Here is a 14,706-nt window from a genome sequence, read left to right as displayed (position 1 = left end):
GAAAACACGTCTGTGTGCCCGTCTTCAACCAGTGTCCCAGCCTTGCAGTGCGTGCTCTGGGGCATCTCTAGGGCTGGGGCCGTTAGGGTTGCGGGTAAAACGAGCCCCGGGTAGGCCGCAGGCTCCTGGAGCGCAGGGAGCGGCGCGCTCGGACCTGGGGCATCCGGCTGCTCCGCGCTGGGGTATTTCAAAAAGCTCCCTCCTCTCCACCCGTGGGACCGGCTGCACGGCACATCGGCTGGCTGTGTGGGGTTTCCTGTTGGGTTCAAAGCTTGCGCGTCTCTCAGAAGGAGCAGTGTCTGCCCAAACCACAGCCTAAGCGTGCTCGATCTCAGCCACCCGCTCTGCCCCGGGAAGCCCTGCGCCGGCGTCGGCCGGTCTCGGGGAAGGAAGCCGGGGCTCTCCCCACACACGCAGGCGCAGGGCCTGTGGCTGCCCAGCAGCGTGAAGGAACGCAAGAGAACCTGGAAATCGGTTTCCCTGCCAATTCATGACGACTAGGTGGGAAACAGGTTCTGCACTAAATATAAAACAGTACAAAGCAACGAGACCGTCCAGGTGGCGAAAGGAAGGGCCGAGCAGCCCAGCTGCAGCTTCACCCACACCCCGCAGGGCGGGTCAGGTCGGGGAGCCCAATCCCCACAGGCCAGCGGCCAGCTCCCCGGGCGGGGGCTCCCTGTGCAGGACAGCTTTTCAAAACCCTGCAGGGGACAAGGGAGCAAGAGGCCACCCCTGGGGTCATTTCCTACGGGGGTCCCCGCGGGGCCCATCTCGGGCTGCTTGGCGGGGGCTACGAGCCTCGGGCCGAGCCCCTGTGCTCTCCCTGGGCCGCCTGCAAGAACGCAGCCGCCCTGTGCCTTGCGCGCCGGGCCTCCTTGCACGCCCAGGCCCGCGCAAAGGCGCAGCCACTCGCCCAGGTCGTAGAGGGCCTCTCCCGGGCGGTCCTGGTGGGGGCCCTCTCGTGACGAGCTCATGGGTCTCTGCTCGGGCGGGACGAGCCCGTGGCGGGAGCAGCGGAGGGCGAGCCGCGCAGCTGGCTGTGTGTCCCCACTGCCCGCGGAGGGCGGCCCGTGCCCGGGAGGCTGCAGTTCACGGCCAGCGGCCGCAGGCTCGCCACCCCTCCTGGGCACCAGGGCGGCCTTGGTGGCGTCCACACCCGCGGGGCGTCGAGGCGGCGACTGTCTGGCACAGCCCTGGATGGGGGCCTCGGGTGCCGGGCAGCCTCCCCAGGGCCGAAGGCCCTTCTCCATCCTCGGGCCCGGCCACCTGCCCCACAGCAGGTGCTCCCGGGACGGGCTCGCGCCGCTTCCTCGGCGATGGGGGAGCCACCTCCGGGGTGCCAGAGGCCGACCCCTCGCTGGGTCCCAGGACCCATTCCAGCCCCAGTGCCCTGACTCAAGGCTGCGTTCTGCTGCACCTCCCCCCCGCCACCAGCTCAGGGCCTCTCCCCACTGAAGCCCCGAATGAGCCGCGGGCCCACCACGGGTGGGAGGCACGCGGGCGGGCGCGGGCGGGCTTACCAGGAGGAAGCAGGGGCTGACGAACTTCCAGCACACCCGCCAGTACAGGCCCGGCCGCTGCCCGATCATCTGCTGGATGTCGTCGCTGAACTGCCCGACGCCTGCGGGGAGAGGCCCAAGGCCCGCTCAGGACGCAGCGCCTTGCCCCGCTGTGGATGTGGGATGTGGCTCCGGCCTCGCTGCCGCCGGGGGCCCCGTTCCCGTGGGAGGACCCCCAGCTGCCCTGGACAGGCACGCCCTGCCCCCCGCCCCCGCGGCCCGGCCCCCTGGGTGTTTACTGTCACTCCAGCACCACACGGTGGCCTCCTCCCGAGCATGTGGGTTTTCTCAGGCGAATTGCCTCGCGCCCTAGGAGCGCATAAAAGACTCCCTCCACGGGACGCAGATATGGCTCAATGGATAGAGCGTCTGCCTACCACCTGGGAGGTCCAGGGTTCAAACCCCGGGCCTCCTTGACCCGTGTGGAGCTGGCCCATGCGCAGTGCTGACGAGTGCAAGGAGTGCCATGCCACGCAGGGGTGTCCCCTGCATAGGGGAGCCCCATGCGCAAGGAGTGTGCCCCATAAGGAGAGGCACCCAGCGTGAAAGAAAGTGCAGCCTGCCCAGGAATGGCACCGCCCACACAGAGAGCTGACACAGCAAGGTGACGCAACCAAAAGAAACACAGATTCCCGTGCCGCTGACAAGAATACAGGCGGACACAGAAGAACACACAGCGAATGGACACAGAGAGCAGAAACCGGGGGCGGGGGCAGAAATAAATAGAAAATAAATCTTTAAAAAAAAAAAAGCTGTCCCCAGGATGCCCCTGCCGGCTCGGACTCTCCCCAGCCGCCTGTGCTTCTCTCCCTCGGCTTGCTGGAACCTCGCACTGGGGACCCGTTGGAAGACACCGCCTCCAGCCCATCTCCAGGCTCCTACGTGGAGGGGCGACTGGCAGGCGGGGGCATGGAGAAGGGGCCCCCAGGCCAGGAAGGAGGGGCCCCCGACTCTGCCCCTACCCGCAGGTCCCCAGGCAGCCCCCAAGGCACCGTGGGGGCCCAGGCTGCAGGCGCATCGTGACGCGGATGCAGAAACACAGCCCCAGCTGGCCCACCGGGGGCAGGCGCGGACGGCTCAGCCCCGGCGGCTCGGGGCAGGGTGCTGCCCCTGCAGCCACCGGAGCATCAGGGTCCCGGCGGGAGAATGCCTGCACGCCCCCGTCTGAGCTTGCTGGAGGGTGGGCTTACAACCAGTGAGGCACGTTTGAAACTGGAGTAGAGAAGAGGCTGTGATTGGAATGTGAGCCTGCCAGGCCCTGCGAAGGCCGCACTGTGTCGGGGCTTTAATTCCGTGACTGCGTGGCGAGCCCCCCGTGCTCAGTGAAGCAGGAGGCCCCGAGGGGGCTTCGCCTTGTGCTCCCAGTGCCCCGCACGGCCCTGGAGGGAAACGTGCTCTCGGGGGTCACTCCCTGCAAGCATCCTGGCAGGCCCAGCAGAGCCCCACGACCCCGTTAGAGAGAAAACAGGGGTGGTGCAGGGCAGCCAGCGCCCTGCCCAGTGAAGTGGTCAGCAGCGGGGGACGGGTGACACCCCAGGCATGGGTGGCTCAGCTGCACACGGGGACGTGCCCAGCCCCAAGGCCAGCGGCCCACCCGGCCCCACCTTTGGGCTCGTGGTCCTAATTTACAAGTAGGGGACTGGACTTGGGGGTCTGCTCTGAGTGTGGCGTGGTCCACACGCATGAGGCCCGACACAGCCGCAGGGATGCCTCTGCAAGAGGCACTCATTTTGAGTCATTAAAATGAAGGGCATTATATTTACCATGTTGGTTGAGGAGGGGTAGCCTGGGCTCTCTAATGAGCAGAGGCAGCCTGGGCTCATCTCTCTAATGAGGAGGGGCACCTGGGCTCTAATGAGGAGAGGAGCCTGGGCTCATCTCTAATGGGGAGGGGTAGCCTGGGCTCATCTCATGTGGAGGGGTAGCCTGGGCTCATCTCACGTGGAGGGGTAGCCTGGGCTCGGCTCTATGGAGGAGGGGTAGCCTGGGTTCATCTCTAATGAGGAGGGGCACCTGGGCTCGGCTCACGTGGAGGGGCTGACGCTGCCTCGCCCTGGTCTGGGGGGCTCTGGCCCAGCTGAGCAGAGGCCCTCCACCCATCCAGGAGCTCGCAGGGCCCCGGCTCCGGGGAGCCCCACGCCCTCAGGCCCGTGAGGTCTGCACAGCCCCCTCCCGCAGCCACGCTGACCACCTCCAACTGGACAGGACCTGTGGCTGCGCTCCAGGACTGCCCTCCGGGCCCGGCGGGCGTAGGGCCTGCCAAGCCTCCCTCTGCTGGAGGGCCCGGCGGCCACAGTGCGCTTCCTGGAGCTGACACGCGGCCGCTGTCAGGGCCGCTCTCCAGAAAGAAGGCACCAGATGGCACAGCCCACCCGCGCAGCGGCCCACGCAGGCGCCTCCTTACCGTAGAACCAGGCCACCCCGATGGCTTCGATGAGGACGCCAAAGAGGATGGACGTGCCGGCCGCGAAGTGGTCCAGCAGCGTGAAGACGTAGATGCCGCCCTGCAAGGGAGGGGGCCACTGGACGCGGGCTGCCCCAGGGGCAGCACGCCTCGGCCCAGAAGCGCTTCTAGGAGACGAGCTCCGCTGCAGGGCACTTTAGAGACCACTCCTGATTACGGTGCATGCGAGTCACTGAAATCAGCTTGTACGCAGCTGCTGGGCACATCCGTCCCATGAAAACGGAAAAGCCCCTTGTCTCCCCTCCCAGGGCTTCCCGGGGAATTAGAGGCAGAACCAACCCAGTGCCAGGCTCAGCAGCACCCCCTGGGACCCCCGTGGCCAAGCAGCCCACTCCCCGCCCCCGGGAGGCAGCCACGGGCCGGAGGCGCTCTGGCGCTGGAGCGACCCAGGGGCCGCCCGCGGCTGCAGGCGCAGGCACTGCGACTGTCGGGGGAGACGCGCCCGCTCCGGCTGGACCTCACGCCTGGCCCGCGCTGGCCGCTGGTGGGCGCTACCCAAGCCGCGCCGCCGGAGCCTGGTGCTCTCCGCAGACGCCGGGGCCCGAGGGCGCGGCCTTACTTACGCTGGTGACGCAAAGCAGGGAGAGGAGGAAGGTGGCCAGCACGATGAGGAGGGTGAAGCGCTCCCGGTGCCGCTGCAGCAGCTGGAACTCGTCGGTGAGGCCCGTGATCACCGACTCCATCCCGCCCATCTGCAGGTGGACGCCGCCCGTCAGGCGAGCCCCGCCCCCACCACGCGGGAGCACCCCAGGGCACGGGTGTCCCCGCCATGGGCCGGGGTCTGCGCAGCCGGCTGGCGATGGGAGCCCGGGCTGGGGGCCGAGGGCCCGGGCGGCGTGCTCAGTTCACTGGGCTTTCCAGGACGCGCGCCCCGGGACCCTTGGGGGTTGGGGACCCCGGGGAGGGCTCCAGCGCCCGCCTCGCGGGGCAGGGGAGCCGGGGGGCCAGGTGGCGACTCACGGCGCTGTCGATGCCCAGGGTGAGCAGCATGAGGAAGAAGACGACGGCCCAGGCCGAGGAGAGCGGCAGCGTGGCCAGCGCCTCGGGGTAGATGATGAAGATGAGCCCAGGGCCTGCGGGCGGAGCCGCATGTCACGCCGGCCGCCCCCGCAGCTCCTGTTGGCGCCCCACCCGCCCCTCCAGGGGCCGCCCTCCCAGCAACACGGGTGGCGCTGGCGCAGGCACCGGAAGACGACACTCGGGGCTTCTCTGCCCTCTGTGCCACCCTGCTGGTCGCCACGGCCAGGCGCGGGGTGCCAGGAGGAGGGGCTGAGGACATCAAGAAGATGACAGGAAGGGACGTCCAGGTGGCTCTGTCCTCACACCTGAGCCCCCCGAGACGGCTCTCCAGCTCATCTACCTGTGCACAGTGTGGGCTGCTGACATCTATGCTATGAACACACACATGCATGCTTACACACGGATCTGCATGTGGACATATATGTACACGCACACATACACATGCATACGGTGTGCCTGCATGTAGGTATGTCTATGCACACACATGTATCCACACATCTTCATGCAGATGTACCCATGAACACTCATATACATGTGTAACTGCACACAGACATACCCACATACACACATACCTGCATGCAGATGTGTCCATGTACACACATATACATATGTATCTGCATGTAAATGCATCCACATACACACATATATTCTGCATGCAGATGTATCCATGTACACACATACATGTGTATCTGCATGTAGATACACAGATCTACGTGTATCTGTATATATCTGTATAGGTGCATATACACGTATCTGCCTATAGATGTGTATATGTACACACATATGCACATGTAGCTGCATATAGATGTAGCTATCTACAGACACATATACACATCTGCATGTAGATGTATCCACATACACACGTACACATGCATTCTGCATGCAGATTATCCATGTGCACACATACACACAAGTATACATATGTGATTGCATGTAGATTTATATACACATATCTTTATGTACGTGTATCCACATACACACACGTATATACAAACATATGCAGATGTATCATGTACATGCACAGGTACTTGTGTATCTGCACAGATGAGCATATTTATACACATGCATCTGCATGTAGATGTAACTGTTTAACACATGTATACATGTGTATCTGCATGTAGATATATCTGGGTGCACACGCATGATAGCTGCAAGTAGACACATATATGTACACACATACACATATACATGCATATCTGCATGTAGATTTGTGTGTACACATATATCTCTATCTGCATGTAGATGTAATCTATGTACACAAATACACATGTCTGCACATTGATGTGTATATTTACACACATATACATGCAAATGTGTATGTAGATGTATCTGTATTCACACACATACACATGTGATGCAAATGCACACACTACTGCACAGCTTTTTCCACTTAACACAATTTTGTCAACAGGTTTTCTGTACCCGTGAATACACTTTCCACAAAGCACGCTCTGCACATGGAGACGCTGTGACCTAGTAGCTGCCTCTGGCCGTGCCTCGGGACAGGCCTGCAAGTGGGCTTGGTGGTGGAGGGGCAGCGCCCCCTCTGCCGACCCCCCACTTTAGCTCTCCTTCCTGGTCCTCACACCCTTCTGGCCGCAGCAGGGGTGGGGGGCAGGGCTCACTTTGGTGGCTTCGGGTCTTGGGGACACGGAGACCATTGGGAGGCTCACCAGCATCTCGCCCTGGGCTATTGACAGAATTCCAAGCACAGCAGTCCCCTCCCTGCTACCGCCCCACGGGGGCATTTCCTCATGCGTGGGCAGCTGCTGGGCCCTCGCTCGACTCAGGCCCGAGGGCAGGGTGCACCTGCGTGAACGGCGCCGGGGCAGACACGCAAGGCCAGCCCTGAGCACACATCTGCTGGGCCGGCCGAGACCCCCTGGCGTTGAGGTCGGCCTGTGGGCTCACCCCCAAATCACCGGCGGGGCTGCACCTGTCTGACTCCTCGTGGGAAGGAGCACATCCCTGGCCTGGACGCCCACACTTGCCTGGCGCGCTGGGGCCTGGGGCCTGCGCTCTCCGAAGGTCCCTGACCCTCCCCACTGCCTCTGCCTTGCATGTGGCGGCAGACTCGGGCCAATGTTGCAAACGGGCATGAGAGCGAGCATGTGACTGGCTTTGGCCACTGGCCCTGACGTGGGGGTCCTGGAGGCCCCCTCGACGGGGGTCCATCAGCAGGAGCCCCGGCTGGCTCAGAGGAACGCACCTAACCGCCCTTCCATGCACTCGCGGCCAAGGAAAAATAGACGCTCCTGTTGATTTGGGCCACTGCGCCCTTCGGGATTGTTTGTTACCGAGCGAAGCAGTCCACTCTGACACATCCCCACCAGCTGAGGACCTTCCAGGCTGCAGGGCAGCACCACACAGGCCAGAGAGTGGCCTACGCCATGCGGGGGCTGACGTGTGCTTCCTCGTCCCAGCAGATGAAGACGCAGGACGGGGGTGAAGGGCGGGAGCTTGGGGGAGGGGAGCCGCTGGGGGTGGCGCAGGGGCTCATCCAAGACGCAGTGCCCTTCGCTCTCAAAAGACCGCAGGTGGAAAACCCCCCTGCAGGGAGCCAGCACCACTTCCCCGCTTCACGCTAAAGCTCCGCACGCGGGCCCCCTGGCGTGGCCTCCTGGGCCCTCCCCTGCAGAGAGGGGCTGTAACTCTCTCTCTGTTTCACGTGTCCTCGGCTGTGGGCCCAGGGAACGGGGCGCCGAGTCCCTCTCCCCAAACTTCCTTTGGGCTCCTATTGGTGTCGGGCAGCAGTGGCCAGAACCTGGCCCTCTGGTCCCCAAGTCGCCCGACGGAAGGGGCACGTTTTGCACCGGGGGGGGGGGGGAACCCACACCCTGGCCCAGGAGCCTGGGGGACGCCGCGCGCCGGTACGGCTCGGTGGACGGCCAGCGCCTGGCTCTCCCTTCTGGGCCCGAGGCGGCCCACCCTGCTTTCTCGGGAGCTGGCGCTATAAATGACATTTACTTTGCTTGTCCCAGAAATTCAAATGACCTTAAGCTTTACTGTCAGGGGTTAATAGGGGTGCCTTTTTATTTTTTTTTACAAACTATTACTACGTATCATAATAAAGGGCAAAAAGAACGGAGAAAATGTATAAACACAGCGCTGGGTAAATTCCACCGCTCTGTGATTCTTTGCATTAGCTTCCTTCCCTCCCACCTTTATTGGATTTTTTTCGAGAGGGGAGGGTGGGCTTTGGAAAGGTGCGCACCTGCACTTGCATCCCAGCCCCTCGGCTTTCCCGCGGCAAGGCTGGGGGGCTCCCAGGCCCTGCGCCTCTTTCTTTACTTGCAAAGTGGGGGTGGGGGCTGAAGACGACTCTCCCAGGAGCCAGCAGGCAGAGGAGGGCAGAACCAGCTCAGGGCTCGGCCCGCTCCCGGCCCCCGCCCCGAGTGGACACGCCGGGAGGAGCGGGGGCTGTGCCCACCCGGACAGGGTCTTTCCAAGCCTCAGGGGCCGCGGTCACCCCCGCGGGGCTGGCAAGCCCGTGCCGGGAACAGGCTCGGGGGGGGGGGGGGAACGGGTCTCTGCGTCACTCGCTCGCCTACAGGACCGTCCCGAAGGCAGGCGGGGGTCCCGCTCGCTGAGGGCCTCCCTCTGCCGCCACCTTCACCCGGGGACCAGGCCCCAACAGCTCCCCCAGCTATCTGGGGGCAGCAGTGGTCTGCGTGCCCCTGCCGGCCGCTGCCTGGCCCCTTCCTTCTGAGGCCAGTGGCCCCGAGCTGGTCCCCCGCACCCACCCGTGCCCTCCAGCCCTCCCGCGCGGGGCCACCCACTGCATGCCGGGAACGCCACCACCGAGGGCAGGGGCGTCCAGTCCCTTGGGTTTATCAACCCCACCCAGTGGGCAGTCCGGGTGCCGGGCAGAGGAAGTCTGGGGACAGAGTGATTCCTCATGACCGAGAGAACCCAACTTCCTTAGGTCAAAACAAGTTGAAGCCGGAGCCCTGGCTCCCTGGCCTGCCCGTCCCGTAGGAGGGCCTCCACCTGCCCTGGAGTGGAGCCGGGCCGGAGAGAGAACCAGCCCCTGGTCCTGGGCCCACGGGACCCTCGGAGGGGAGGACACGGCAGGGCTCCATGGGGGCTCTGGGGCAGGTGGCCATGCAGGAGCCCCTGGGCCGGTGCTGTGCAGGAGTCCCTGGACAGGTGGCCGTGTGGGGGGCTCCAGGGCAGGTGGCCGTGCAGGGAGCTCCAGGGCAGGTGCCGTGGGGGGGATTTCAGGGCAGGTGGCCGTGCAGGGAGCTCCAGGGCAGGTGCCGTGGGGGGGATTTCAGGGCAGGTGGCCAAGCGGGGAGCTCCAGGGCAGGTGCCGTGGGGGGGATTTCAGGGCAGGTGGCCATGTGGGAACCCCAGGGCAGGTGGCCAAGCGGGGAGCTCCACGGCAGGTGCCGTGGGGGGGATTTCAGGGCAGGCGGCTGTGCAGGAGCTCCTAGGCAAATGGCCTTGTGGGAACCCCCGGCGCAGGTGGCCATGCAGGGAGCTCAGAGCAGGTACCGTGGGGGCGGATTTCAGTGTAGGTGGCCATGTGGGAGCCCCGGGGCAGGTGGCCTTGTGGGGGGCTCTGGAGCAGGTGCTGTGTGGGAGCCCCTGGCCATGCGGGAGACCCCGGGGGCAGGCGGCCGTGTGGACCCCTCCGGGGCAGGCGGCTGTGAGGGAGACTTCGGGGCAGGTGCCGTGTGCGCGCCCCCGGGTCAGGCGGCCGTGCGGGACCCCTGGGGCAGGCACTCACCGTCCTTGGCCACGTCCCCGATGGGCACGCTGTGCTTCTGCGCCATGTACCCCAGGAAGGAGAAGATGACGAAGCCCGAGAAGAAGCTGGTGAGGGAGTTGACGGAGGTGGTGATGATCGCGTCTCTGCAAGAACAAGACGAGCCGTGCTGGCGGAGCGCGGGGAGCGGCTGCAATTTTCAGCCATTATCCTCATTTACGTGCTGGGGGGGCAGCAGCTCCCGGGGCAGGGCGGGGGCAGGGGGGTCGCTTCTCCAAGACAGCCCCGCAGCTCCCAGAGCGACGCCTGCTCTGTCCTCGGCCGCCCAGGGTGCCTCCCGCCCCGGGCCCCCACCGAGGCCCTGGCTGGCCAAGCCCTGTCCCGAGTGGGCCAAGGGCTCCAGCCTTAGTGCGGGGGCCCCAGGGCCCCAGGGCTCCCGGCACGCGTCCTGAAAGCGGGACCCCCCCGCCAGCCTGCTCGGCCCGGGGCGGGCGGGGTGTGGAGCTGCGGGCGAGGCTGGCCCGGGGCCCTGCTACAGCGTACACCTGTCTGGGGGGCTATTTCCCACGTGCTCCAGCGGGCTGTGCTGTTGGTCTGGGGACACCCCCAGGGACCGAGCAGAGGTCAGTGGGCAGCAAGGGGACAGGGAGGCCCGGGGCTGCTGGAGGCCCACGCCCTCCGCTGGGCCCACCCTGCACTCGTGCTAGGGTGCCTGGACGCAGGAGGGCCCGGCGGGGAGCCCAGCGCAGCACGTCAGCCAGCCGTCTCACCGCCTTGTCACCCAACGGCGTGAGCAGAGTAAACACAGCTCACAAAGGCCAAAGAACGCAGGCGCCCGGATGAAACCCTGCGTCTGGTTTTAGGAGGATCTGGGTCTGCTTGTGGGCGTCCCCCCCCCGGCCTGGCGCGCGGTGGCCGAGGGCCGCCCTCCACTGCCCACATGGGCAGGTGCGCTCTGGGGCGGGCAGCTTCCTGCCCCAGCCCCAGCGCCGCGGGGTCTGGGACCCCCCGCCCCGGGCTCCCACCATGCCGTGCAGGCGGGGTGTGTGGCCGTGTCTCCGTGGGGTGACGCCTGACCCCGAGTGGAGGGAAGACGGGGGCCGGCCGGGTAGGGGAAGGAGGTCTGCTGGGAGACTGGCTGCACCTCAGATCTGGGCAGACGGCTGTGCGGGAGGCAGCGGACATCCCACGTCACGTCCAAGGGTGCCCGGCCCCTCCCCGTCCGTGGGCGCCCCCAGTTCACCACTCAGAGACTCGGGGCCCTGCAGCTCAGACTTACCTATAGCAGTTGTTGGTGAACTTATTGTAACTGGAGAAAGCGATGAGCACCCCAAACCCAACGCCCAGGGAGAAGCAGATCTGGGTGGCAGCGTCGATCCAAACCTGCCAAGGGCCAGCCAAAGACGGCGAGGCAGGGGAGAGGGGGAGGGAGGGACAGGCTGTTAGAGACCCTCGCAGGAGGCGCGTCAACCCAGAGGTGCACCGGAGCTGCGCACAGGGTAGCTGTGCAAGGGGCCGCCGCAGCCCTGCCCGCTCCTCGGGCCACTGTCCTGTTAGGTCTGGCAGGTTCTCGGGGACACAGGTGTGCCTCTGTGGCCCCTTTCTCATGGAGAATGGCCTGAGTTTAGACTCAACACCATCATCAACAAGCACATGACATCTCGGGGGAGAAGCATCACCGTGCGCCCGGCCCGGGAGGGTGGGGCGCACGGGGCAGGTCCCCTGGGGAGCAGCGGGCCAGGCCCTCACGTGGCTGGGAGGCGCCCAGCCCATAAGCCCCGAGCCCTGGCTACCTTGCTAGAATGCTCCTCAGTCAGCCAGTGCTTGCTGGGGTCAGCTTCCCCTTTTCCCACAGCATTTAAGCTTCCCTCCCTCCCTCCCTCCATCCATCTATTCATTCATCCATCCATCCACATATCCACCTACATCCCCATTCATCCATCCTTCTCTCCATCCATCCCCATCCAGCCATCCAGCCATTCATCTACCTCCCTCCCTCCATCCATCCATCTTTATCAACCCATCTGTAGCAGTTTGATATGGTTATGAATTCCAAAAATAGATATTGGATTATGTCTGTAATCTGGTCTGTATCCAGGCATGATTAAGTTACGATTAGGGCTTTGACTGGGCCACATCAGTAGGTTTTGAGTCCCCACCCCTTGGTGGGTGGGAACTCACAGATAAAAGGCATGGCAAAGAATAGAGTTGGGGTTTTTTTGATGCTGGAGTTTTGATGTTAGAGTTTAAGCTAGAGCCCCGGGAAGTAAGCACACAGAGGAAACAGAAGAAGCCCCAGGAAGAGAGGAACTCTGAGCCCAGGAAGAAGCAAGCCCTGGGAAGAGAGGAACCCTGAACCCAGAGAGAAGCAAGACCCTGGAAGGGAGGAACCCAGGAAGCCTGAACCCTTGCAGACGTCGGCAGCCATCTTGCTCCAACACGTGGAAATAGACTTTGGTGAGGGAAGTAACTTATGCTTTATGGCCTGGGATCTGCAAGCTCCTACCCTAATAAATACCCTTTATAAAAACCAACTGATTTCTGGTATTTTGCATCAGCACCCCTTTGGGTCACTAACACCAACCATCACCTCCATCTGTCCATCCATCCACTTACCTCCATCTATTGATCCAGCCAGCCACCATCCATCTAGCTTGTGACTGCCTCTTATCTATTTTTCCACCAGCCTCATGGACTTGCGGCCAACGTGCAGTGCTCAGCGGGGCCCTCGGGCCCCAGCGTCCTGTGCTCTGTTTACAGTCCGGGGTGTGTCCCTGCTCAACGGTGGAGAGCATGTGTGTCCTAACCTGGAAAGTGTGGAACTCCAACACCAACACAGCCCATCGAGTCAGGGGGTGCCGAGATCCCTGCAGAGGCCTGAGTGGGGCGGGCAAGAGGGTCTGGGGGGGCTTGTGAAGTGCATGGGTGCTGGTCAGTTCCTGGGGGCTCTTCCTGCACTCCCATAGAGCCCACGGGCCCCAAGAGGGACCCAACAGCAGTGGGGACAGAAGCTCCCATCCAGGGAACACAGGGCAGGCTCTGGGATGTCCCTGGACAGCTCACCTGAGCTGGGATAGTGGAGATGGGTGCTGCAAAGTGTTGGAGCCTCTGCTGCTGACACAGGTCCCAGCCCACCCTCTGGCACCAGGGCGAGCGCCGTCCTTCACACCCAGAGCCTTGAGGCCACCCCTGTGTCATTGTGGGCTGATGGTCCCTGGGTAGGGGTCTGCAAGAAGTCTGCCACTTCGGTACCTGGGGCTCACCTGAGCCCAGTGGACTGTGGGCCAACTTGAACCTTGACTCCATGGGTCGGGTCAGGGGGACAGTGACAAGGCTACTTCAGAGGACAGAATGTGCCAACCAGGTCCCAGATAGTTACCACCCACCTGCCCACTGTCCATCCATCATGTCTATTTATCATCTTTTACCTTCTGTCCATCCATGTATTTCTTCCTTTTTTATCCATCCATCCATCATCCATCTACCTCCCTCCCTTCCTCCTTTCCTCTCTTCATCCACCTACCTCTACCCAATCATCCATCCAGCTATCCACCCATCTAGCTACCTCCATCCATCTATCCACACCCACCCATCTATCCACCCATCAACATCCATCCATCCATCCATCTATCCATCCACATCCATCTCTTTATATCCATCCTTCCATCCATCCACCCACCTCCATTCAACCCTTCATCTCACCATCCGTTGCCATCTGTCTATCTCCATCCATTCATCCATCCATCCATCCATCCACCCACCCACCTCCATCTATCTATCCAGCCAGCCATCATCCATCTGGTTTGTGACCCCTCTCATCTATTTTTTGCCAGTCTCAAGGATTTGAGGCCAGCCCCTCCTCCTCACTTGCTTGTCCCTGCTCCTCGTGGGAAGATCCCTGCACAGGCTCTAGCTTGTGTTTGGCTCCCTTTGGGAGCTGTCTGCTTTTCTCCTGGATGAAGCAATGGCCTTTTAACTGTCCTCATGCTATTTCTCTCCTTTCACATCCTCAGAACCCAACCCCACCTGGGCCTCTTAAGGCCCCACGACCACGTCCACCTCCAAGCACAGCCCTGGTCCCCTGCCAGCTTTCTGGAGCGCTGATGCCTGCTTGCTCTCGGGTTTGCCCCTCTCTGTTCCTGGGCCCTCTGCCACGTTGCCTCTCCATCCTTCTCCCTGTTTCTCTGATCCCCTGACCATGCGTCTGCTGTGCTTGTGCCTCCATTCCCTTCTCATTTGGGCTTCCCTGGTCAACCAGCTGGCGCGGCCCCTCCATTGTTCTTTGCAGTGTGGGCGTGGAGGCACCATGTCGGTCTGGGCGCCTGCCCTTGCCTCGAAGGCAGCATGGCCAGCATCGGCTCGGCCCAGCTGCTCCCCCCCGGGCTGCCTTGCCACCCTCTTCCTCCAGTGTCGCTCTTGGGGCTGCACTGTTCTGCTTCGCCCACTGGGTCCCAAGCCCAGCTCTCAGCTGCCTCGCAGCTTTGGCAGCAGCCGTCCACACTGCCCCCGGCCCCAGCCTCGCCACTCCTGGGGGCCTGTCCTCATCACCCTCCTGCCATATGCTCCTCCCACAGACGGGGGGGCCCTGGCTGGCCTTTGGGGCCGCCACCTGCCCTCAGTCCACTTGACATTCAGTGACCCCCTGCCGGCCCTCCGCTATTGTCCGGCCACCTCCCCCACCCCTCCCTCTCCATGGCCGGGCCCAGGCCCCTCCTCCATGTATTCTAAGCCAGAGCCATGTGCCCCTGGCTGAAGAAACCTACAGCCTGCACGGACTCGGTTTGGGTCTAATCCGATGAGAGCCTTCTCCTGGGGCCGGGGTCTGCAGGAATCGTCTCGTGGGGACTTCAGGCTTGCAGAGGAGGCCGCTCTCCACCTGACACAGCCCAGCCTTGCTCGGACGATGGGCACGGAGGCCGGGCAGCCTCTCGGTATGCAGCAGCGTTCACCTG

General features: G+C 63.4%; 1 protein-coding gene across 1 annotated transcript in view; it reads right to left on the bottom strand.

Annotated features, from left to right (window-relative positions):
• Positions 1 to 14,706, bottom strand: part of SLC6A3 (solute carrier family 6 member 3) — a 37,926-nt gene that overhangs the window by 6,948 nt on the left and 16,272 nt on the right. The window contains exons 5-10 of the mRNA XM_058292649.2: positions 11,034 to 11,137; positions 9,776 to 9,900; positions 4,984 to 5,096; positions 4,587 to 4,715; positions 3,964 to 4,063; positions 1,521 to 1,621 (exon numbers count right to left, since the gene is read on the bottom strand). Of these exons, the coding sequence (XP_058148632.1) occupies positions 1,521 to 1,621; positions 3,964 to 4,063; positions 4,587 to 4,715; positions 4,984 to 5,096; positions 9,776 to 9,900; positions 11,034 to 11,137 (672 nt within the window). The remainder of the gene's footprint in view (positions 1 to 1,520; positions 1,622 to 3,963; positions 4,064 to 4,586; positions 4,716 to 4,983; positions 5,097 to 9,775; positions 9,901 to 11,033; positions 11,138 to 14,706) is intronic.

The sequence above is a fragment of the Dasypus novemcinctus genome, unplaced genomic scaffold (genome assembly GCF_030445035.2).
Source record: "Dasypus novemcinctus isolate mDasNov1 unplaced genomic scaffold, mDasNov1.1.hap2 scaffold_176, whole genome shotgun sequence".
In the NCBI taxonomy this organism is placed as follows: domain Eukaryota; kingdom Metazoa; phylum Chordata; class Mammalia; order Cingulata; family Dasypodidae; genus Dasypus; species Dasypus novemcinctus.
This window is presented reverse-complemented; position numbering and strand designations above follow the sequence as displayed.